Here is a 25,291-nt window from a genome sequence, read left to right as displayed (position 1 = left end):
ATAGTGACCGTTCGCAAAGACCCGCCTTTTTTAGTTACTGTGTGACACGCCAGGCGGCTCTCACGAGTCACGCATATCATGTTCTCACTCACGCAGTGAAAAATACATCGCGTGGCAAAGACTAACGTTACACCGAGTGACTACGAGAGAGAGAGATCAGAGCAGCTTACTGTTGATATGAAACAAAGTCTCAACTTTCAAATATTGTCATTTAAACATTACCGTTTTCAAGTTCAAGTCCACCGACGTTAATCTACTGACAGCTTTGTTGTCGGACAAAATTGCGTACCTATTCGGCGTTATGATTGGCCAGTTCGCAGGGTCGGCGCCAGGACATACGGAACGAGGGGGCTTCGATGTGTCACTGGGGGGGCCTCTCCCACCCTCAAAAATAATAATAATAACAATACACACACTTTTAATTAAAAAACAACAACCCCATCATGCCACCATACCCGACGCGACGATACAGAGCCACTCAACATAATATTATTTCGGCATAATAGGCCTATCTGTTATTTCGACATCGTATCTCGTTATTTCGACATAACAACTGCTGGGACATTCTAATCTGCATTAAACCAAGCGTTCTTATAATGGTTTTCCTGGGAGGAAAATGCTTTATGTAATTAAACGCGTTGCGTCAATATTCTTGGCTTATGATCTGATTTTTTTGCACATAGTACAGCACTTTATTATGATTTTAGTAGCCTATCATAATGATTAATAAATGCATGCACAATATCCGTGAACTTGATAAATGTTGCAGATATGTGTTACTATACACACAAAAATGCCTTTCAACTTACGAGTGCAAAATTCAGAATTAAATTAATGTGCAGGAATTCGTACAAATAGGCCTACTATACGTGTTGTAGCCATTAAATAAGCGCATTTAGTTTTATATTTGTTACAATATTAGTTATATATATTTTATTATATTTTATTGTATGGAATATTTTCCCATTTTTGTTGATTATGAAAAGTTAACAGCATGAGTAAGATAGGATGTATATATCGGGAGACATTGAGTGGGTCAGAAATGATTTTGACCCACTCAATATAAGAGGCAATGTACGTTTTGTTTTGTAGAGAGCCTTTCTTTAAAGTGAATTTCGTTTTGTATAAATTGTATCTTAATTTTAATACATTTTTCATCAACCAATTTCCTGGATAGCAAATATAGCAGACAATATAATCATGACATGGAGGCGCCTGCGCGATCACTTGCATTGCACGTGAACTGGAGCGCATCTCATCATAAATTAACCAAAACTCAGCATATGCCTCACAGATGAGAAATATATAAAGCTTGAAGTGTCTTTAAACGAAACAATTCAAAACGAAAAGAAATAGCCTAGGTTACTCCCTGGTTATGTAATCCAATATGTGAATAGGCGCGTTCACGGATCTTGCAGCTGACACAGAAAAAAAATATTTTATTAATAAAAATCACCTGTCACCGGATTTGCAAGCATCTTGCTTTATGCACGCACACATATTATGTCGAAATAAGGAGATATTATGTTGAAATAACATTATTAATAATAAATCTTTAAGCATATTTGATTGAATGCTGAATGTTGTGCTTGTTCAATTTAGTAAAATGAAAACTTTAATTGTGAAAATTAAAATAATTGAATATTAAATATTGAGTGGCCAAGTTTTGCTCATTTATTAATAGTATAAATATATAATATATAATTGCGCAGCTCCCCTTGTCAATGATCTAGCACCCCCTCAGCAACTGCGTTAAAAATTCTCTGGCGCCACCCCTGACTGGCTATATAATCAATCATATTAGTAACAAAGACAAAAAAGCAAAAACACATCCCTTTAGAAAAGCTGCAGTCGACGAGTGGAAGTGTTAAACTTTCTCAGAACGAGGTCTTTTCATTCGTTGCGTATTTTCTTCAGCTGCTAGTGACGTAATTTAGTTAATCGCCTGTCGCAAATGCAAAGTTGCAAAGCTGATTTAATCAAGGTAAAACTAAATTAATTTACAAAATAGTTTTTTCTATATAGGCCTCTATATATAAATGTGTAGTTAAGTTAATTATATGTCATAAGAGGGCACAGTGGTAGTGTGCCTGTTGCTGAGTCTCAGCGGCTGAAATCGCTTTCCGAGGCAGGGTGATGTACTGACCAGAGGTGAGGGGGCACAGTGACCGAGGTGGCCGGGCCAGGCCCCCTGGGGCCCCCTCGTGGCGCCGACCCTGCCAGTTCGCCTGTCAATCAAACCCCCGTGGGCAGCAAGGAATGGTGAATTGAAACGTCACGTTTTAATTTGATATAACAAATACATTTATTATATATTTAACTTGTGAACGATCTACCTGCTGCTGCACGTAGGCCTATAGATGGCTGCCTGCGCCTTATTAGAATATACGCATCAACCAATCAATCGCATCCACTCTTCACTTCATTCTATTCTTAAAACACATGCGTCATCATCGACCCCAAAAATGTTCGGTAAGTTTGATTATTAACTTGATGGATGTATGATGCTTTTGTGTTTGATCAAACTCTATTTTCGCCTAAAGGGCTGGCGATAATATATCCGGTAGAAATATGTACATTTTCCTGCGCCATCATGATACAAGTTTATAATTTAAACGCGTTTTTAAACATTGTGGTTTGGATACAAATTATTTTAAACTGCTCAGGCACAGTAAGCAGCGGGAGAGAATTCATTTTGGTTTTGAGACCATGGTGAACTTGAGACGGTTTTGCACATGGTTTTGCACAGCGCACTTGAGTTCCGACCCTGAGGTCTTAAAGTGACAGTAGCTGCTAATAAAGCTGCTGTCGCCATTTGTGCAATAATGTTAATCAAACATTAGAAATAAAGTTATTTACTGCCCTTGACTGAATCACTTTTGTAAAATTAATAAGAATGAATGTTGAATTTATAGTGAAAACTATGTATTATTTATTTGATTACTTTATACAATATAATATTATTCAGTGCTTTAAGTTTTTCAAGTAGGTCGATTTCTTATGTGCCTTTGTTCTATTGTTATTTGTGACTCTTGTCATCAGTAAGCTTGAGATTCTTTTCTTAAGCTACTATTATTTTTTGTGATATTGAAATTGGTCACAAGAATTATGAAATTTGAGTGGCATAAAATTTTGATATGATAAAAAATCGTATTAAAAGTAATATAACTTAACTGTGAAGTATATCATAGATGAATAAAATGACTCTATATAGAAGCACACAACTGGAAGATCAGCGCTCATCCACCAGGATCTTATTAATTTTTGCTTTATTCTTTACATGTTTACACATGCAATTAGTTCCTATGTTCATGTATTTAAGTTATTATTGTCATTTTTGCAGGATTTTTCTTCTTTCCCACAAAAAAACAACAACGATTTGGTGTCTCATTTAATTGGGTTAATTAAACCAGCCATCAATCTGAGAGGACCAGTGCCATCCTGGCCCTAATGTAGCCTCGCCACTGGTTCACACTATCACAATTTACAGATTGTCAAAAAATTGTTCTGCGTAGTGCAGGGAGTAAAGTGTGTGTGTGTGTGTGTGTGTGTGTGTGTGTGTGTGTGTGTGTGTGTGTGTGTGTGTGTGTGTGTGTGTGTGTGTGTGTGTGTGTGTGTGTGTGTGTGTGTGTGTGTGTGTGTGTGTGTGTGTGTGTGTGTGTGTGTGTGTGTTGAAGACTGGAGTAGCTGTCAGCTCAGTGAAAACGCAGTGTGTGGCCGGGGGATTAAGACTCGACTCCTGAACTGTGTCCGCAGCGATGGGAAGCTGGTGGAACTGAGCATGTGCAAAGAGGTGACTGTTCTTTTCTCACTGGAATTCTTTCACAATAAATGCTCAATAGGAATCCAATGTTTTTATTGGTTTCTTATCTTTTCTAGTTGGGTCCTTCACGTGGAAAGCTCTCTGCCCCCTGTGAGGTGGGCTGCCCTGTTAATTGCCTGATTACAGAGTGGTCCACCTGGTCAGAATGTTCACACACCTGTGGAAGCCAAAGTACGATCTCCAATTTATATAATAATAGTATTGTTAATATTATAATAATAATAATAATTATAAATATTTCGCTTTTTATTTCTTTTTACTTTATTTATTGGATTTTTTTCAATTTAGTTTTGTATAATAATATAAAAAAATAGTTTTGAAGAAAACAAGTAGTGCTTTCCTTCTCAATACTGGCCAATAAAATAATTATTATTATTATTAATAATAATAATAGTAATTCATTATTTAATATTACTAAATAAATATTTAGCATTGTTTTATAATAATAGTTGTTTTTTATGTAAACACATAAAGTGCTTTCCTTTTCAAAACTAGCCAATAAAATCAAGAACAACAATAATAATAATAATTGGAGAAAAAGGACCCAAGGTCTATGGGACCAAGGAGCAGGACCAGAGCACAGAACGTTTTAATAAATTTATTAGTGCAAAATGACCAACGTTTCGACGCACATGCGTCTCCTTGGTCCCATAGACCTTGGGTCCTTTTTCTCAGATCGTTGTGTCCTGTTCCGAGAGCACTGGCTAGGCTGAGGCGCAAGTGATTCCTTTTTACAATAATAATTGGATTTTTTAATTTTGATTAAAACATTAGTGGTGCTTTTCTGCTTTCACTTTTTAGCCTTGGCCAGTTAATATGAATCTAGAATCTTTGGAAAGATAGAACACACCTGTATGTTTACACCCTTGAGAGTTCAGTCATGCTTCCTTGAACTCGGCTGTTGTTAGGGGCTTAATTAAAATCTATTATCAGTCTCATTTATCTTCATCCTAGGCTCTGCCAGTCCCATGAGTAAACTCTTCCCAGAGCGCTTATTCAATTTCAGCATGAAAACAGTGCTCACACTGGACTTCAGGTCCTGATCCCATGTGTTTGTGTCTTGCTGTGTGTGAATTTTCCAGGTCAAATGACACGTTCCAGGGTCGTTCTGCAGCCTGCCAGTGAGGGAGGTCGTCCCTGTCCATCTCAACTCTCCCAGACTCGCCCCTGTCCCATTAGGCCCTGCTACAGCTGGAGACGGGGGGACTGGAGACCATGCAGGGTTGAGGTAGTATTGATGCAGTGCCCCTGATTGAGTTAAACTCAAACAAACAACTGCTGATGCCACTGAGACATTGTCCTTTGCAAGCACAAATGAACAGACCAAAGATGATCACGTAGCCAAAGGCTACTACTTTCCATTAAACTGTCAAAGTGAGCCCATCATAACAGGGTTTCCCCTGAGCTCACATGAGATCAAATTATCCTCGCTACACCGCTATAAACAGCTCTGACAGAGTTCTGTCTCATTTGTTTCTTGAGCATTAAATCAGCATATTAGAATGATTTCTGAAGGATGATGCGACTGAAGAATGTAAGTAATTATGCTCAAAATTCATGTTTTTAACAATGTAATTGCTTTTACTGTAATTTTGATCAAATAAACGCAGCCTTGGTGAGGCTTCTTTAAAAAAAAAAAAATATTAAAAATATTTACCAAACCCAAACTCTTGATCGATAGTGTATGTCAAAAGTAATTTTAGGTCTAAAAAACGTATATAATTTTAGGTGTAAAAAGTAGTTTTTTTGCCTATAAAAAATTTTAATGCCATTTTTTTGGGCTGTAAAGAATTGAAAAAATAAAGTAAAATTATTTTTGGGGGGTGTAAAATACATAATTACAAAATAAAAAATCTAATACATTTTTAGGTAGGCCTATAAATAAATAAAAAACGATACAAAATTGTAAATCCCTTGTCCCAGGTTTCTCTAGAATAAAGGCTACCAATTAAAGGTGCATTTTTACACAACGTCTCTACAAAACCACTGAAATAGGTGTCCTGAGCAATCAGATGTGTCTCTTTGACAGGTTCTGTAAGCAGCAAAAAAAAAGTCAACACGCTTTTTTAGCCAATCAGAACACCACAGATCAGAAACACTCTCTGGCTATGAATCATGTTGGACATGAGCCCGTGCGGAGGCCACATCATGATGTTATGAGCCAATTATATTATGGCTAAATCTAGAGTGGTTTCTTTCTACCCACACTTTCTAAATAACAGAATTCTAGAAAAAATAAACGACCTGAAGTATTTCAGCTTCACGCAGAAAAGACATAATACATCTAAACTGCCCAATATAACATCATGAACATGACAGATGCTGTCAGCTCAGATCGGCATTGTCTGTAATCTTTCTCTCTCTTTGCAGGGGGCCGACTGTGGCGAGGGAGTAAGTCGGAGGGAAATATCCTGTGTGGTGCACTGGGGTTCTCTCTCAGGTCCTCCTCAGCCTGTTCCGGTGGATGATAAGATGTGTGTAGGAAATTCACAGAGCAAAGTCAGTGAGATGGAGTTATTGCAGCCCTGCACAATCCCTTGTCCAGGTTTGCATCTCTAACAATAAGAGACTAAGTCTCTTATGCTCACCAAGGCTTTGATTAAAAATACAGTAAAAACAGTCATATTGTGAAATATTTCTACAATTTAAAATAACGGTTTTCTATTTGAATATATTTTCAAATGTAATTTAGAAGCTCTTTGAAACGACTGCATTTTCTGTCTCGCACGTCAGGAGAATGTCACCTAACCAAGTGGTCACCATGGAGTCCATGTCAGCTGCTGTGTTTGGATGGGCGTAGTTTTGAGACGTGGGGTCGACAGGCTCGTTCTAGAGCCGTAGTCACACAAGTCCCGGAGAACCAGGACTCCTGTCCCAGCCAGATGTACGAGACACGGCCATGCCGAGGTTTGTGGGAAGCCATAGTGAAAAAAAAAAAAAAAACATAAGCAGTTTAATGCTTTTTTGTCATGAACACAATACCAATACCACATTCAAAAGAACACAATACTTGGACTCTTTTTGGTTTGAACAAACTTCCTTTGGACCATTTCCAAGCTGTTGTTTTTCATAGATGTTATTTCCTCTCTAACTGTTTGAGAAAATAGCTCTGAGACTGAGAAGTGATGAACAGGAAGTGTTGTTCAGCCACTAAACCAGAAAAGCACTCTAGTGTGTTTTCATCTGTTCTTCCAGGAGGAACGTGTCTTAGTTATGAATGGATGACCGGTGAGTGGAGGCATAACCGTAGGCTGGTGTGGTGCCAGCGCTCTGACGGAGTCAACGTCACGGGTGCGCACTATCAATGCATTCATCCTCAAAATACTATTATAAGAAAGCAAATTCATGTCTTATTTCATACCCTTTTTGGTATTGGAAAGGACTTGGAAAAAACACAACCATTAATTTTCATTTGGGCTTAAAGTAATCAGTGTTCCTCTACATTAGGAGGCTGCATCTCTCAGAACCAGCCGTCTGCGGTACGACAGTGTCACCCTCCCTGCAACAAACCCTTCTCCTTCTGCACACAGGTAACACAGAACACTGTGAACACGCATGATCTGATTCATTATCCCGGATGCTGAACATGCCCAGGTCCTATTTCATCCCAAAACCAAAAGCACCAAAATAGTAACCGTATTTTTTATTTTATTTTAAAAATGATGCACATTTTGCTCTCTTGCCTCCTCATTGTTATTGTTAACTAAAAGTAAAACTATTACAAATGTTTTTGGTTAATTAAAGCTAAAAATAAAATATAAATATTAGATCAAAACCTTAAACTTGAAAAAAAAATTGTCAGCAATTAACTGAAATTTACAAAAAAGATTGAAATCAAAATTAATTAAAGCTATATAAAGATATTTTAAAAATTAATAAAAATGACAAACGCACAACAAAATTATTACAACTTAAACTAAAATTAAAATTCAAAATATTGTCTTATTTGCTTAGATGCATTGTTGCATTTCAAAAATGCAATACAGTTAAATATTTTTTCATCACAGTAATGGAAATTTGGGGGTGGTTTTAATATGTATATAATAATAATTATGTGAAAGTGAATGATATTGTTTTTATAAGGAAATGAGCTTTGACAGATGCTGAGTTTACTAAGTGTGGTATCATTTGACTTACGACAGTGTTTCACTCTGTTATGATGAGACGTAAAACCCTTTATTATCATATATCACAACTTCATCTCACCCTCTAATGCCTTGCAATTAACAGCTGTATGTCTCCATAAGATCGTAGCACATTTTAATATCCAGCAGCCCACTCACTCTGATGTTTTACGAGAATCTCTCTTGTCTTTCTGTCAGAATGGAGTTTGTGGTTGTGAGAAGGGCTTCACAGAGGTCATGACCTCTCATGGGTTCCTTGACTACTGTACCAGAACCCCAGGGTTGGACCATAAGAAGGCAGATGTGAAAACCACCGCAGGACGTCTTAGACCAGAGCACACTCGGAACAAGAACCTCATTAAGGACTGGGCACTACAGCCTCTTGGACCAGGTACTAACAACCACCATACGCCTGATTCAGTGATGATGTATTCTTGTAGGCAGAAGTTAGCATCACCCTGGTAACCTCGACACAAAACCCAATAGGAGTTTTCCATTGGCTTTTGAATTATTGCAGAAAATAAGCTCTGTGACCAACCAAAAAAAAGCTCTGTGAGACTGTAGTTCCATTTAGACAGTTGTTAGCACAAGTAAACGCTTAAAAAAAAAAAAAAATTACTTATGTATTTTATGTCAGAGAATAAAAATATCTTGAACTTGTGTTAACCACAGACCCTATTTCAGGCATTTAACCAATAACTCGTTAAAAAAATAATAATAATTTAACCGGAAGTGCTAAAATACTAACTGGTTTCCAGGTTTTGGCCTAGAAAAATACGTCATCCCTGCAGCACTCTATTGGATGAATTGTTTGATTGACAGCTGGGGGTCGAGAGCCAGTTTTCTCAACCAGAATGCTTTGGTTGAGCCATGCTTTGTAAATGTTCATGTTTATTTTGACTGATAGATGGGCGCGTCAAGTTGTGGGTATATGGGCTGATGGCAGCTGGGTTTGTTGTGATCCTCCTCCTCATCATGATGTCCTTCCTACTGTGGTGAGGCTGATTTTCACATGGCTGTGCTAGTTTAATATGCTTCATGTCACTCTATGGTCTCTTTCTTCTCACATAATAAAACAGTCGGGGTCCTAATCACCCTCCCGTCAGTTTAGTTTCAGATAATGACTGCCTGAATGAGCATTATCCCATAAATAAACCACTGGCATATGATTTTAACACAAATCATTCATGCCTCCCTCATTGGTAAATGTCATAGATGAAACGTGTTTGTTCTGCACTCTGGTGGTGATAGTTTAAACTGCAATAAATCATGATGCAAATTGATTCTTAGGTAGTTTAGTGAGTTTATACATATTTAAACATGTTTTGCGTTTCAGTAAGAACCCAGAGGACATTCCCAGCAGCAGTCCGCAGAAAGCACTGGCTCTGGCATATGATGGGGACTTGGATATGTGAGTCCACCATGCGTATGCAGTGCTCAAAACAGACGTCTGGCATCATTCAGGCCACAGCATGAACTTTTACAAGCTGAGCATGACAAAGAGCCAGACCAGGGATGGTGTTGACTGGAGAACTGATGTTTAAACAGCACAAAAACTAAACGGGAGGCTGTCGGGAGAACTTGGAAAATGTCATACAAGCCGAAACAGGATGTGACATCATGTCTACAGTAACCATTGCGTGAGTGCGTGTATGTTTGTCTGTGTGAAGATCTGTGCGTGAATGTGTGTATGTGTTAATCAGAGAGTTTGTTTAATGGCCATTATGAGGAGATTGTTCTGTACATGTTAAAGGAACTGTTCACTCATAAAGGATTTTTTTTTCACGCACTCATGTCATTCCAAACCCGTATTAATATCTATCTTCTGTGAAACACAAAAAGAGAATTTCTAAAGAATATCTTGGCCACTCTTTTTTTTTTTTAATACAATCAGTCGTATGAACTACTTTTATGAATCTTTTGTGTCAACTATTTGAAATGCTTGAAAGCTTTGTTCCCATTCAGTGCATGAAAACGAGCAACCAGAGGATTCTTAAAAACATTTCATTAAAATTCCTTACGTTCCGCAGAAGAAAGTCAGTCATATGAGTTTGAAACTACATGAGACTGAGAAAGTGATGACAGAATTTTCATTTTTGGGTGAACTATCCCTTTAAAGATCCCCCTTCAAAGGGATGTTTTCTGATGCACTACATTAGTGCCATCTTAAGTGCCATATTTATTCATTTATTTATGTTTTAAAACCTATATAGCCTTTAAAAATTGCCTCCCTGTTTGAACGATTTAGGTTTAAATCGACAACAATGTTTTGATTTCACAGGATTTAAAATGCTTTGTTACCCCCTGATGAGGTTGTGACGTTCTTTTGTAATGTGTATACTGTAATGTGAATATTTTCTATCTGTGTCTTTGAGTGGTTTATAAATAAATCTGAATCTCAGAGAGGAGTGGTATATTTAAATAAGCACTGAAAGGACTTTCATATTTCCGCTGCGTTTAACTATCTGGTTGCGCTCTTTCAGATTCCTCTCTGTCTTTGCGGTTCTGGAACAGTGCTGCTGTCATTTCTGATCAGTATCAAAACACTGAGCCAAATTCAAGCCCAGATTGTCATATTCCTCTCATGAATTGTAATTAGAATGTGAATTAGTTACAACAGATGAGGTCAAATGAGGAAAATGCAGGTGCTATACAGCTGCATGTATTCACAAGGACCAGTAGATGGCAGTGCTATGATAGAAATCCCAATTACCTGAGGTTTTTGGTTCTTGTATGCTGATTTGACGCTCTATAAGCTAAGCATACAATACAGTATCAAGGACATCCTAAGAGAGCATCTGAGTTTTAAGCATTAGTAGCCATATATAATTATAATTCCAGAAGTTTGAAGAACTGTATGTTCTTCAATTAAAAACATGTATTGACAAGAAAAAACATTTTTTTAACCATTTTAATTAAGTTAGATTTTTTTAATATAATATTAATAACAATAATATATTAATTTAAATAAGTTTATTTCATTCTGTGTGTATGTGTTCAGGTTTGCTGAGGACCTCTGGTTGAGAACCACTGTTAGATCCCATTTTGAAATCTTTTGGTTCAAGATTTCTTTCTCTCTTTTTTAAGATATGAAGATTTTTTTTTTTAAAAGATAAAAATTACTGCTTAATTTAAACATTCAAAAAAAATTAAAAAGTAATTTATTACAGCTTGCAGTTTTCAAATCAGCTTATAAACAATTTATAAAATTTTACAGAGTTATACCAATAAAGGTATGATATTGTTTCAAACCTATGTGATTTTCATGGAACAAAAGAATGAGTTGAAGTTTAGCATAATATTTGAGTTGCTTCCATGCAGTGATTTCTCAATCTCGCTCGTTCTTGTTCATATTCACACATATCAGACATGCCGTGACACATTTGACGTCAGTGACAACAAATCTAAATGGCTGTTTAAAGTTTAAATAAACCACAAGTATGTTTTCATTTTTAAGCGAACTGTTCACTGTTGAAGACTTGAAATCTTTTTAGCTTCTGCATGTGGTTAAATACTCGAATGTTGGCATAAATGCATGACAAAAAATGTAATCAGCAAAAGTGATTTATTAAGAGAGTTTTTGATCGAGTGCAAGGCATTTGAGTGAGTTTTCTTCACTCCTCGCTTTGCATCAGGTCACTGATAAGGTTTTCCAACAGCCCAGATTTCGAAATTGGATTCATTGATTTACGAGTGGAGGTAAACGACTTTTTACTACTCTCAAAGGAAAATATTGTAGGTTATTTGGACCTTGAATTATTTTCTGTCTAGCTAAATTCAGCCAAAGATGATCAAATTACCCATTATAGGCAAATGGGCGGCCCACAGCAGCAGTCTTTTTGCATCAAAATGTATTTTGTCTCTCGCAATCTGGTTACTGATGAAGGACGACATTAATTTTACATGTCTGTTTTTGCCACACTGGATCAGCCTTTTTTGTAGATATGTGGTTGTTTTAGACAGGGTTTACTCATTTAATTTAGTTTTCGGTCAAACAGAAGACCTCTCATCTCCTCATTCCTCCACTCTCGTACCTTCTTCTCCCCTCCCCTGCTTTTCGCTCCTCTATCAGTGAAGAAGTGCATTAGAGAGCTCTCGTTCTCGCTCGTGTCTCTGTGTGCCTTATCAGATGAGATAAGGTTGAGTGCTGAGGTTCTAATAGGGTTTCAGCCCAGTGGGATTCTCCTCACGTGCCTATAGAACAACAAACACATACATCACTGCACCCCGAGATCAGCTCCACTCCACGACAACACGGACGCTGCCCAAATCAACCACGTTCTTAATCATCAAGATCCCAGTTTAGTGAAAGCACCTGAGATTGCCAAGAGTTCGCACTTAAAGGTACAGTCCCTCCCCCCCTAAAAAAGAATCTGTCATAATTTACTCACCTTCTTTCTTAAACACACCTTATTCGAATATACATAAACATGAATGTAAACTAGATTATAAAAACTTGTAATATATTGCATGATAAGGCTGCATGATTTGGTGGAATAAATAGAATTGTGATTTTTCTGATAAAAACTACCATTCTGATTTAAAATGTAACTTTAAAAAAAAAAGGTTTGCTGTTTGCGGCTGCACAGTTTGGCCAAAAATGTTATATAAATAATAATAATAAATATTAAATCAAGAAATATTGCTATTGTAATTCTTAAAATAATTATTAAGTACAACTTTAAAATTACAATACAAAAATGTATTAAATGTCTTCAAAAAAAAAAAGTGTGAATACTAGTCAAAATATCTCTTTTTGAATTCCACAGAAGAAAGAAAAGCCACACTGGCTTGAGTGTGAGTAAATACCTGAATTTTCATTTGTGGGTGATTATTCCTTTAAAAAACTGGCTTAATGTGCTTGGGCTTTTAAAACGTTGCAATTTAAAAAACATTTTTTTTAGAACTTTTCTAATTAAAGCTGCAGTCCGTAACTTTTTTTGGTTAAAAAGGATCCAAAATCTATTTTTGAGCAAGTAACCAGCCAGTGTTTGAAAACTATCTCCTTACCTTAGCCCGATTCACAACAGTAAGCATGTAATAATGTTGGAGGTTTCCGGGGGAAATAGTACGAGCTTGCCGTCGTTACGTCATTACGTCACGACTGTATAGATAAAGAAGGAGAGTAGGCTATATCGCATGTGAGGATGATGCAAGTGGCGGATAATTTTGCCTTTTCTCACAGCAACTGACTGTAATTCAAAAATGTCCAAAAGACAATCATCAGTGACAACATTAGATTCATCCATGCTAAGGAGCCGTGCCAATGCACAACCCACATAAAGTTGATAATTCTGCAAATAACTGCAATTGCAGGTTTCAAACAGAGATGGCGACAAAGAGGCAAACCTTACTGACTGCAGCTTTAAGCTAATCATTTGCCAATTAAACAGATAGTCCCGCCCCCAAACTCACGCTATTGGCTAACTCTGTGTTGCTGTGTTGGACTGGACAGAACGCACACACAAACAATGTTTTGAAGAAGCTACAGTGGGGAAAAGTGTTTTACATCCAAAACGTTGACAGGATTACAAAGTCTCCTCATGCTTTCCATAATAAAACACAAAAAAGTCTGCCTCAGCAACAACACGCTTTGCCAGGCACTTTCTAGACGGCAGCTCACCTTCCAAATATTAGTAATATTAGTAAACGATTATAAAACACAAACACTAAGGCCGGTAATGAGAAAGATAAAAGAAAGTGGCAGTGAAGAAAAAGAAGAGTGTTGGAGGAGATAACTCCCATCTCTTCATTACTCCGTTCCCTCTTCCATTAAAAGCTTTTTCCAGCTCCTCTGCCCCCGGCTGAAGACTCTAAAGAGAAAGTGTAATTGTACATGGGAAATTAAGTGTGCGACTTGCGACACTGTTTAAAATATTGAGTCCCCAAGGGTAAGGAAATCTGCAATAAAATGACAACTAGTGTTGAGGAAGCTACTTTAAAACAGTAGCTTGTCAAGCATCAAGCTCCACATGACTTATTAAAGGAGTAGTTCACTCAAATTAAAATTCTGTCATTATTTACTTAACCTTATTTTGTTGCATTACTGGCTTTCTTCCATGGATGGGTATTATGGCAACTGTTTTGTATATAATGAAATTGAATGAGGACTCTAAATGACAAGAAAACACCCTAATAGTGTCGTAAAAGTGGTCCATATGGTTCGTGAACTACTGTAAGTTTTTTTGAAGTCATAGAATAATCTTGATATCTGCTGTATAGATCTCCGAGAAGTAGGGCTCATGAGAGAAATAGCAATGCCCCATTCGCAAATGATTTGTTCTTTTGAGTTAGACCATTTCAATTAATCCACAAAACCGCTCTACATTACTAACTTGGGAACGGGATCAGTCCTCTTTAAAGTCAGAATCGTTCCTTTGATTTAGAACTTTTTCTCAATCGGTTGATCCATGGTTGCATCAGAAATCACATACTTCCCTACATGGGGGGGGGGGGGGGGGGGGGAATATGTGACAAGAGTAGTGTGTTCACAGCAATCACAAAAGAGTAGGCAAAAAAGTACCCGGATGACCTCCCACTTCAGCGAGATTCTGAAGTGCGCATACAATAGACACTACTATCCAGTGGCATAGGGAAAATCCCTGGGGCCCCCCTGCGAACCGCAAGGCCCCCCTCGGTGGGGATGGGGGTGGGGGGTGCATTGGTGGGGTGCATTGGTTTATTTACTAATTTATTTAACAATTTACTTTGTAAAGTGATTACTTTGGAAGTGATGCGTGCAAATTCTAAATCGCTGTCCATCATTTTGCGAGCAATTATTGATAAATATTGGAAATATTTCCATTTTAAACCATGAAGGGGAGCCAGTGGATATCACACAAGCAATGTGCAAACTTTTCTCTAGAGTTATGGTGGCGAAGAAGTCTCAAACCCTAGTCAATTATTCACAACAGAAAGGTATGTCACATGATATTGGCAACATGATGAATGTAGTTCATACAGATTACATTCATACTACACACATTCATACTATATAGAACATACTTTTTAGCGGTCGCAAAGTAATACTTATGACATCATCACTGTCATGAGTTGACTCGAGAAAACCCTAGTGAAAAAAAAGTATACTTTATGGTATTTGAAATATATTATTATATAGTATTATATAGAAATATAGTACATTGCAAATATACTGATAAAAATCTTACTATCTCTAGATATATTAAAAGTATTTTAGCATCATGCTTTTACCTATTTTCACAATACAACTTTTAACACACTTTAAAATAATTCTACTTTAGTATATTTTAGAAAAATATATTTTAGAAAAATATTCTTGAAGTGAAAGTTTATTTTATTTTTTAAAACTGTATTTATTTGCACTTTATTAAAAATATTTTTTATTTTAACTGTGTGCTGGAAATGATCATTGCATTGAAAGTATACTTTCAAAATACATTATAGTATACACTAGTATTTTGTACAAAGTATAGCTAAGTTTTATTTGTCTAATAATGTACATTTGTTATTGAAGACAAAGTATGCAATTTGTAGTATTTGGAATAAGCCAAAGGTATTTATGAGCCTATACTTTTTACCCAAAAAAATATTATACCACGATAGCCTCGTGGGCAAGTGCGCCGACATGTGCGTCGGGATACCTGAGTTCAAGTCCTGGCTCGTGGACCTTTGCTGATCCCGTCCCTCCTCTCTCCCTCTCCCACCTCACTTCCTGTCTAGGTACTGTCCTTTCCTAATAAAAGGCAAAAAATATATATAAATACACTTATGGTATATAGCTTATATGTTTCGAAGACACTCATAATGAATTTGTAATGTACTTAACACAAATAAAGTACACTTTAATATCACTAATCAAGCATGTAGTCCCTACACAGGCATATAACTAAGTATACTTGAAGTTGGTCCAATTTAGTACACTAAATACACTTAAAGTTATGCTTTACTACCATTTAATTACAACTAAAGTACAAAATGAGTTGTTTCAAAATAGCACACTTCAAGTTAACTAATCATTAACACACTTGAAGTATTCTGATAATTAGTCTGGCTGCAAGTATACTTAGCTTTTTTTTCACCAGGGAAGGATCAAGATTTCTTTTTTTATTTTGATTCAGATCTTTCTGCTGAATCAGCTGATCCATGTCACAATATCAGAATTTCATGAATATTCATTCATGAATCAGTCTGATACGGTTCCTTGAGTTTACTCGAGAAACGGATCAGTGAACAAATAATTCTTTTGATCTTTTCAATGAAATGGATTTATCAGCTCAAAGCTAGTCTGAATGATGAATTATTTTACAAATTAAAATCAATTAAAACCCATTCCTTGAGTTCAACTTCCATTGTTATTCTCTCATGAATCATTCTTTTGTGTGAAATCTTTTCAAATAATCAATTGATCAACCGGTCTGAATGATTCATTCACAAATTGGACTCACTGACTTGAATCTGCAACAGCAGTTAACACCTACTGGAAGGGAAAATTGTCGTATGACTTGGAATATACTTTTGTGACACTTTATAGAATAAATATTACACCATTCTACTCCCATGTTTTTTTTTTGGTAAGTAAACGATCATTTGACTGAAGTCTGACTGCTTGGACCGTTGTCCAAGCCATTGGTTGGCTTATTTAAACACAAAGCCAGCTTTTTTTCCACCGTTGAAAGTAGTACATCATTCTTTTTTTTTTTCTGTGGCAGTGTGACTCATGAAGCATGAATAAGAAACCTCTTTTCTTGATGACAGATTGTTTTAAAACTGCTGTGTTTTCTCCTCCAATCAAACCTCACATTTGTTCACTGCGGTAATTTTAATCAGTTAGTCTGGTGCACAGGCCAACATTTTCCCCTTGGGATCAATAATTGTATTGATGACAGCCCCGATAGAGGCAGTTCAAGCAACCCGTCTCTGCAGAGCACATCGATTTAATTTTCTGCAATCCATTTGAATCAGGTGGCTGCCAAACGCCATTGTGTTTCACCTCACACCGAACAGGCATTATCAATCACACACAGAGAATGGCCTGTCCGATCAGGCCAGAGTTATGTGCAGTCGGTCTTTCTCAGGGACATTGTCCCTGGCTTTCGCTCTTGAGAGATGAGGTTCACTCGGGTGCTTTACACAAATGCCGACAGGTTGCAGTGCAGCTGTTGTGTGTAAGCCATAGGCAGAAGTGTTCAATCTCTTGATATCAGACATATGCAAAAGTGATGGTTGCAGTAGCAATTTTTTTTGTTTTGTGGAAGCTCTACCTGCCTGTGCTAATTAGATTTAACTGGAGATAGGGTATTTGTTGACTTGCAATAACATCACCCTTCTTTATCAGTAGCCTACTTATATTGAAATTGTTATACACATCCTTAACCAAGGTACTTTATATACTATGGTATCTCACTTAGGAGCCCAATTACCTTCAAGCAGGGCTTAATAAATTAAGTATAATAACAATAATGTTATTAATAACTTGCTATATCCACGTTAAATGTATTAAAAAAGTATTAAGAAGGGGAAGAAATGCAGCTACAATCTATTTAATTTGACCGCTATTCGCATTTCCAACACATGGCAATAGAACCCAAAAAAACACCCAACACCCAAACATACCCCAAACAAATCTTTAAACTGATGTTGGTTAAGCTTTATCCACATATTTTAGAATCAGAATCAGCATATTTTAAGTCTCTACATCAACATCTCTCATCATGAGGGTGGGGGAACGGATTCCGACAGCTGGATTTTTGCCATCGGATTCTGTTCCCCCATTTGTCTTACAAAATAAGGTTCTAATATTTAAAACTGACTTTGGCTAGTCGGCACAGCTAGCCTCGTGGGCAGTGCACTGACATATAGTGCCATACGCTTGAGCGACCAGAGTTCGAGTCCCAGCTTGTTGACTTTTCCTGATTCCACCCCTCTCTATCTCTCTCACTTCCTCTATATATTTGGTCCTATCATTATAAAAGTCAAAAACACCAAACAAAATATTTAAACTAATGTTGATTAAGCTTCATCCACACACAATAGAATCAGCATATTTTCAGCCACTACAGCAACATCTCTCATCATGAGGGTGGGGGAACGGATTCCGACAGCTGGATTTTTGCCGTCGGATTTTGTTCCCCCCATTTTTCTTACAAGATTAGGTTATAATTTGTACAAAACTGACATTGGCTAGTTGGCACAGATAGCCTAACCAGAGATCGAGTCCCTTTTCCTGAATTGAGTCCTTTTTCCTTTTCCTGATTTCATCCCCCTCTATCTCTCCCACTTCATGAATACATTTTGTTCTAACATTATAAAAAGCAAAAAAAAAAAAAACATCTTTAAACTGATGCTGGTTAAGATTCCTCAACACACAGAGTACAATCAGCATTTTTTAAGTCACTACATCAACATCTCTCATCATTGGGGTGGGGAAACAGATTCCGACAGCTGGATTGTTTGCTGTCGGATTCTGTTCCCCCATGTTTCTTAATCACTCTTATCCCCCTCTTCTTCTCTCTACAGTGCAAGAGTTTGCAGCTTTCGGCAGATGCGGCGGATGCGTCTGATACCAGGCCCAGTACTCGAGATGCATGCCCGGTCGGTCAGCCCCTACTGTGTTCCCTCTTGGTAATCCCATTTATTTTTTTCATATAATATAATATAATTATTCCACGAGGTACGTTTGCCTGTCAGTAAACCCACTCTGCCCTGTCTCTTTATCGGTAAAGGTTCCATCCCTGTCTAGGAAGGACCTACCGCAGAAATCTTATGAAACACTGCCCCACGGGTCAGTCCCTATGTGTATTCTCCACGTTGCCTCAGTATAGGCAGGATGTGGTCTCTGTAGCGTCCCTTTTCATCTGGACCCGGCAAACTTCCCCAGTGTTATCAAACCAGTTGTGGCTGAATTGGGTGAATCAGGTAGGAACAGCAGCTATCAACCTTCCCCTTGGAAAGTTCTGTCCTTCCGGCCCACCAGGTAGAGGTCTGTTCAATTTACACGGGGCGCTGGGAAGGGTCAGCAGTTGTGAGGCTTTCCATAAGGACCCCACAAGGTCAGGCTGTCGACGTAACGTAGAACGTGACTGACTGATAGGGAACAGTCTAATAATATTAAAATAAAAACGTCTCGGTTAGTGTTGTAACCCCCGTTCCCTGAAGGAGACATTACATAGACAGTTATGGGATCTTAGTTATTTATTTCAGTTTTAGTACTTTTAATCAATTATTTTAGAATTATTGATATACTATCTTTTTGATAATATTTTAAAATTTTATACTTTTTTGTTGTCATTTTAATTTGAAAGTTTTAGTAATTTTGTTGTTTGTTTTTTGTCCTTTTTATGGTTTCTGTTTCATAGCATACATGCAACAGAAACCATAAAAAGGTTTTTTGAAAAGGTAACTGTGTCGTGTTTTTTTGTGTCCTAGTTTTCCCCAATCTGTTTGATAAGTCAAATCATTTACCTGTGTCCTGTTAATTACTTGATTAAGCTCCCTTGTTTGCTACAAGTATTTAGTCCCTGTGTTCTCCCTCAGTCTTCGTCCGTTCTCTTTAATGTTTGTGTGGGTTTTCTCCTGGTTCCTGAGTGTTTTTGATTAAAGTCTGTTATAGAATTATTCCTCGTCGTGCGATTTACTTTTATACCACCGTTACGTAACAGTTTCATAGTTGTAGTTTTTAGTTTTTAAATATGTCTATCTAGTTCTTAAGTTCTATTTAATTTAAGTTATTTCAGTACTTTAACAAACTAAATTAAAATGAGAACTGTTGCATTGGCACATAGATGAAATTAAATAAGTTAAGTTTTCCATCTAATATTTATATTTTGTTTTCTGATTGTATATTGTATGTATGGTTGCACTTTATTTTACAATACGTTACGTGTACTTACAGTGTACTTATCTAAGAAATTACTGGTAAGGTAACTACATAGGTTAAGGTTAGATTTAGGGGTTCAGGGTTAGTACCTAGTCATTACCCAGTTATTGCAAGTACATTGTATGTACATGAGGAACAGGACTGTAAAATAAAGTGCTACCGTTTTTGTTTTACTTTTAGTTAACAATAACAACACCGTTTCATGGTACTATATTTTTTATTAATGAAATTAAATTAATTATTTTTCACTAATTGGAACAAAATAGTCTGTTGGTGTTGTGATGTCTGTCTGTGTTCCCCCTGTCTTTGTGCACTTGGTTCAGTCCTGTTCCCTGTTTTCCCGCTCCCCGTTATCTCTATTAGTCTTCCCAGGTGTCCCTGATTAACCACGCCCCCTTGTCATCTTGTTTAGCTTGTTTGCCCTTGTATTTAAGCCCTGTGTTTCAGTCCAGTCCTTGTGAGTTCTTGTGTTGTAATGTTGATGCTGGTTGTTCTGTTCCTGTGTCCTGTTCCTTGTCTGAGTCCTTGTTAAGTTTGAAGTTTGTTTAATAAAGTGTGCTGCAAGTGGATCCTGCTACTTCCTTGTTTCAACCACATCGTGACAGAAGAACTCACCGCAACATGAATCCAGCAGCCATGCCAACCCTGTGCCCAGATGTCCAGATCATGCGTCTTCGTCAGGAAGATCGATCCATTGAAGACTATGTCACAGATTTTATTGAGCTGGCTCATCTGTCTGCTATGGACGATCTGTGTTTAAAGATCTTCTTCCGCGGAGGGTTATCTGAACCTATCCGATCATTAATGCCCGGTCATGACCCTCTCGGGTCATTGGAACAGTATATTGACCAGGCCCTGTGGATGAGCCGATCATCGTTTACTGTGGGCGTGGAGGAGAAGGAGCTCCGTGAGCCTGCAGTATTCCCTCAGCCTGTCCTTCTCGTTACGTCAGCCTTTAAGCTTGCCAACACGTCGGTCTATGGGCGTCCAGGACTGATGTCCACCATGGCACAGCCGCCGCTGATGTCAGTGCGGAGGGCCAAGGAGACCTTCCAGCCAGAGACCGTCCAGCCAGAGACCGTCCAGCCAGAGACCGTTCACGTCACGTCTGCCCAGCCAGAGACCGTTCACGTCACGTCTGCCCAGCCAGAGACCGTTCACGTCACGTCTGCCCAGCCAGAGACCGTTCACGTCACGTCTGCCCAGCCAGAGACCGTTCACGTCACGTCTGCCCAGCCAGAGACTGATCACGCCACGCATGCGCCGCCTGAGCCCTCAGTGACCGCAACACTGGCCATTATGGCCACAGCCATGTGGTGTGTGTGGGCTACGCACACACTTGAGCCGGTGTCTGCCGATCCTGCGCCAGAGCCCGCTGATCCTGCGCCAGAGCCCGCTGATCCTGCGCCAGAGCCCGCTGATCCTGCGCCGGTGTCTGTTCCTGCTGATGACCCCATGGCTGCCCCTAAGAAAATTTTGGGGGGGGGCAGTAGGACCCTGGATGGGACTGTGAAGGCCGCACCGCCATGGCCGCCCGAAGGGTCTTCTCCGCCGTGGCCGCCGGAGGGGTCTTCACCGCCGTGGCCGCCCGAGGGGTCTTCACCGCCGTGGCCGCCCGAGGGGTCTTCACCGCCGTGGCCGCCCGAGGGGTCTTCACCGCCGTGGCCGCCCGAGGGGTCTTCACCGCCGTGGCCGCCCGAGGGGTCTTCACCGCCGTGGCCGCCCGAGGGGTCTTCACCGCCGTGGCCGCCCGAGGGGTCTTCACCGCCGTGGCCGCCCGAGGGGTCTTCACCACCGTGGCCGCCCGAGGGTCTTCACCGCCGTGGCCGCCCGAGGGGTCTTCACCGCCGTGGCCGCCCGAGGGTCTTCACCGCCGTGGCCGCCCGAAGGGTCTTCACCACCGTGGCCGCCCGAGGGTCCGACAGCTCCGCCCTGGACGCCCGAGGGTCCACAGCCTGCTCCGCCCTGGCCACGACCTCAGCCTGCTCTGTCATGGACACGCCCACAGCCTGCTCCGCCCTGGCAGCCTGTTCGCCCTGATCCGCCCTGGCCGCCTGCACGCCCAGGTCCGCCCACGTTCCATGGCCCAGGTCCGCCCACGTTCCATGGCCCATGCCCGTCATTGCAAGGCCCTGGTCCCGTTCCCTGCGCGGACCTGGCCCTCCGTCCCTCCCCCGGGACCGCCTCCGCTCCACCGCCCTCCGAATTGTCTTGTGTCCTGTTTTGTTGGGCGTCGGGAGCCGCCCATAGAGGGGGGGCTATGTTGTGATGTCTGTCTGTGTTCCCCCTGTCTTTGTGCACTTGGTTCAGTCCTGTTCCCTGTTTTCCCGCTCCCCGTTATCTCTATTAGTCTTCCCAGGTGTCCCTGATTAACCACGCCCCCTTGTCATCTTGTTTAGCTTGTTTGTCCTTGTATTTAAGCCCTGTGTTTCAGTCCAGTCCTTGTGAGTTCTTGTGTTGTAATGTTGATGCTGGTTGTTCTGTTCCTGTGTCCTGTTCCTTGTCTGAGTCCTTGTTAAGTTTGAAGTTTGTTTAATAAAGTGTGCTGCAAGTGGATCCTGCTACTTCCTTGTTTCAACCACATCGTGACAGTTGGGCAACATCACTTATATTTTATGAATCCATTTTTGTCTGTTAAATCTGGACAAAACAAATATTTAAAGATATCCTAAACTATTTGCAACATTTTCAACAAAACAAATGATTTATTCATACAAAGTATCTACTTTCCTAAATACGTTTTTTCATATTTCTCTGATCGGTTTTGGTTTAACTTCAGACATGATGAAGCTGTCTACTGATCCTTGTAAATGGACATTCTGCGGTATCACAGCCCCTAGGCAACAGAGAGAACTCAGATGCAGCCTCAATGCCACGTGAAGTGTTTCACGTATAAAATTTATCGCTGAATTGCCTCTTTGTCAATAATACCTGCCAATGTGAATGTCAGGGCGACGCATGAGAATCCATTAGACACGGCAGCAGCAGTCTGACCTGTGGCATCGCGTTCAGTCACTGTAGCCTACTGTCATTTCTTTTGGGTCTCCAAAGAGATATTCAGAATGGAGTGTTAACCCTGGATCATAAAACACAAGAGACTGCCAGAGGCCGTTTTGACATCAGCCTCTGATAAAGCTCCTCAGACATGTGTAGCTATTGTGAAAAAACACAATCTGCTGTGAAATAAAGGTTTTGGTAATTTTGTCAAGAGGACACAATAGAGGTGTGTTATTCTAACGAAACCTTTTTAAGAACGTGTTCAGGTTACATGTCACCCCAAAATTACAAAACATAATTAAAAACATTATTTTACATAAACAAAATGAAACCTGTTTTAGTACCTCCAAAATTGTCAATCCAGCCTGGTCTCAATCTAAATACATAGGTATTAATACGTAACTTTCAATGACACAAAACATACTTTTTGTACGTTTGGATAGATGCTGAAACGTGCAATATGGACGTATCAGCAACATTTAAACATAGCATTATTACATTTTTACAGCTATTAACGTTAAATATTTACAAATCTTTCATATCATAATCCCTTAACCCTACTCCCAAACCAAAACATACCCCTTTTACAGAATATAAAAAGAGTAAAACGTAATGGACAGAGATGTAGGAAAATAAATAATTTGTAACAATATAGCATTAAAAAGATATTCACAAATCCTACTCCTACCCCTAAACCTACCGATAACCATTTGTTAAAACTTTGTACAGTTATGAAGAAAAACAAAACAGACAGACAAGTGTAATCACATAATGCGAAAATGTGAAAAGAGGTACCAAAAGCCTGTCAAATGAGATTGAGTTGCAGTCGCAGTCCTCTCTGGTGGTATATAAAAGTTTTGTTTGAGGTACAGAGCAGAATTTAAGTTATTAAAGTTAAGTTATTAATCCAATTATTTAAGTTATTAATCACTTAATGAATCCGGAAACACGGCATGTAGCAATCTGTGACGAAGCAGGCAAGAGCCAATGAGCGTTTGATATTACTGCCAACACGTCGTAATGCTTCTTGAGGGGGCAATTTTGAATTTGAATTCATCATAAAGAGCCCGTGATTTGCAGTGGTGGCTCGTCAGGGGAGGCACAGCCTACCCAAAATTTTATGTCTCAGAATGTGTATTTCTTGATTTTAATTTCACCTCTGTAAGTGTAACCACCCCGCGCTTCTACCCCGAATCTGCCGAATCTGCGAAACGCGACTCTGAGAAAGGGAGGGGGAGGCAAGTCGACGGCGCGTCGGCAGGCCGAGGTGTAGTGTTGGCCCCGGGGAGCTGATGGCCTGAAGACACTTGGCAGGTTCTCAATGCCAATGGGAACTGTAGAGGGGCTGAAGGACTTCAGCGGAGGCAGGGCTGAGGAACTGGCTGATTAAGGACGTGGGAGAGGGAAGCTGGACAGGTATTCTGGAGACACAGCTGGAACAAACCCGCCGCGATGGACGAGCCCGAACCGAGGAAGAGGTCGGAAGGAGTCATCGCCCCGGAGCCTGTTCCACATCATGAGTCTGACCATGTGTGTGAGCCGGCAACATCGTGCAGTTCGGACTAATATCACTTAATTTACGTCTTGTCGATGATTGGTTGATATACCAAGGAAAGCTAGCCTCCTCTGTCATCTTACTTTTCTCAACACTCCTAATCGATGAAAGTGAAATGCTCAATGGTGATTGGCAAAAATATTTACCAAAGGAGGCCTCCAGCGCTTTAATGGACAAATTCACTCAATTATGAATTATGTAAACAAAAAATGTAAACAAATTATGTAATTATGTACACAAAAAATGCCCATCTTGGCGAGTATCCTAGTAAACATAGTTGGTTATGTCTTAAGTGAACGTATGTTGAGAAAGAAAACGCATGATCTGTGCGTGCATTTGGTCTTAAAATGGCAACATCCAAATAATCCTGCTACTGTCTGCGTTTTTAATGTTATTCAAACAACAAAGGACAAGGGAAAAAAATCACTCACTGCACTTGAACTTTAAAAAGGATATGAAGAAGACTATGCAGTGTTATTTGTTTGATTATCCTACTTTATTACATTTTGGTACCTGAAAAATATTAGATCTCCCTGAAGAGCACTGTTTATTTTATTTGAATCTTTGTTGTATTGTATTTGTTTGTGCTATTGCTTATAATTTGATTTTTGTTATTATTTCATTACTGACTGTTTACTTGTATTTAAAGGTGGCATAGTACGCACCTTTTCACATGATGTAATATAAATCTATGGTGTCCCCAGAATGTATCTGTGAAATTTCAGCTCAAAATTTCCCCCAGATCATTTATTATAGCTTGTCAAATTTGCCCCTTTTTGGATGTGAGCAAAAACGCACCATTTTTGTGTGTGTCCCTTTAAATGCAAATGAGCTGCAGCTTCCCGCCCCTGTTCAGAAGACGGCCGATCCTTTACATGAGCTTCGGATACTCTGGCAATAACAAAACACACGAATAATCTCATCCAAAATCTCAG

General features: G+C 39.3%; 1 protein-coding gene across 1 annotated transcript in view; it reads left to right on the top strand.

Moving 5' to 3' along the window:
* thsd7bb (thrombospondin, type I, domain containing 7Bb) overlaps positions 1–9,384 on the top strand; it is a 61,102-nt gene extending 51,718 nt beyond the window's left edge. The window contains exons 19-28 of the mRNA XM_056248638.1: positions 3,678–3,793; positions 3,880–3,994; positions 4,906–5,051; positions 6,194–6,368; positions 6,557–6,730; positions 7,019–7,114; positions 7,271–7,353; positions 8,146–8,338; positions 8,855–8,942; positions 9,284–9,384. Coding sequence (XP_056104613.1) covers positions 3,678–3,793; positions 3,880–3,994; positions 4,906–5,051; positions 6,194–6,368; positions 6,557–6,730; positions 7,019–7,114; positions 7,271–7,353; positions 8,146–8,338; positions 8,855–8,942; positions 9,284–9,362 — 1,265 coding nt within the window. The 3' untranslated portion in view covers positions 9,363–9,384. The remainder of the gene's footprint in view (positions 1–3,677; positions 3,794–3,879; positions 3,995–4,905; positions 5,052–6,193; positions 6,369–6,556; positions 6,731–7,018; positions 7,115–7,270; positions 7,354–8,145; positions 8,339–8,854; positions 8,943–9,283) is intronic.
* The last annotated feature ends 15,907 nt before the right edge of the window (positions 9,385–25,291 follow it).

The sequence above is a fragment of the Rhinichthys klamathensis genome, unplaced genomic scaffold (genome assembly GCF_029890125.1).
Source record: "Rhinichthys klamathensis goyatoka isolate OS25496 unplaced genomic scaffold, OSU_Roscu_1.1 h1tg000056l_1, whole genome shotgun sequence".
In the NCBI taxonomy this organism is placed as follows: Eukaryota; Metazoa; Chordata; class Actinopteri; order Cypriniformes; family Leuciscidae; genus Rhinichthys; species Rhinichthys klamathensis.
The sequence above is the reverse complement of the archived record's forward strand: the minus strand, read 5'-3'. Positions and strand labels throughout refer to the sequence as shown.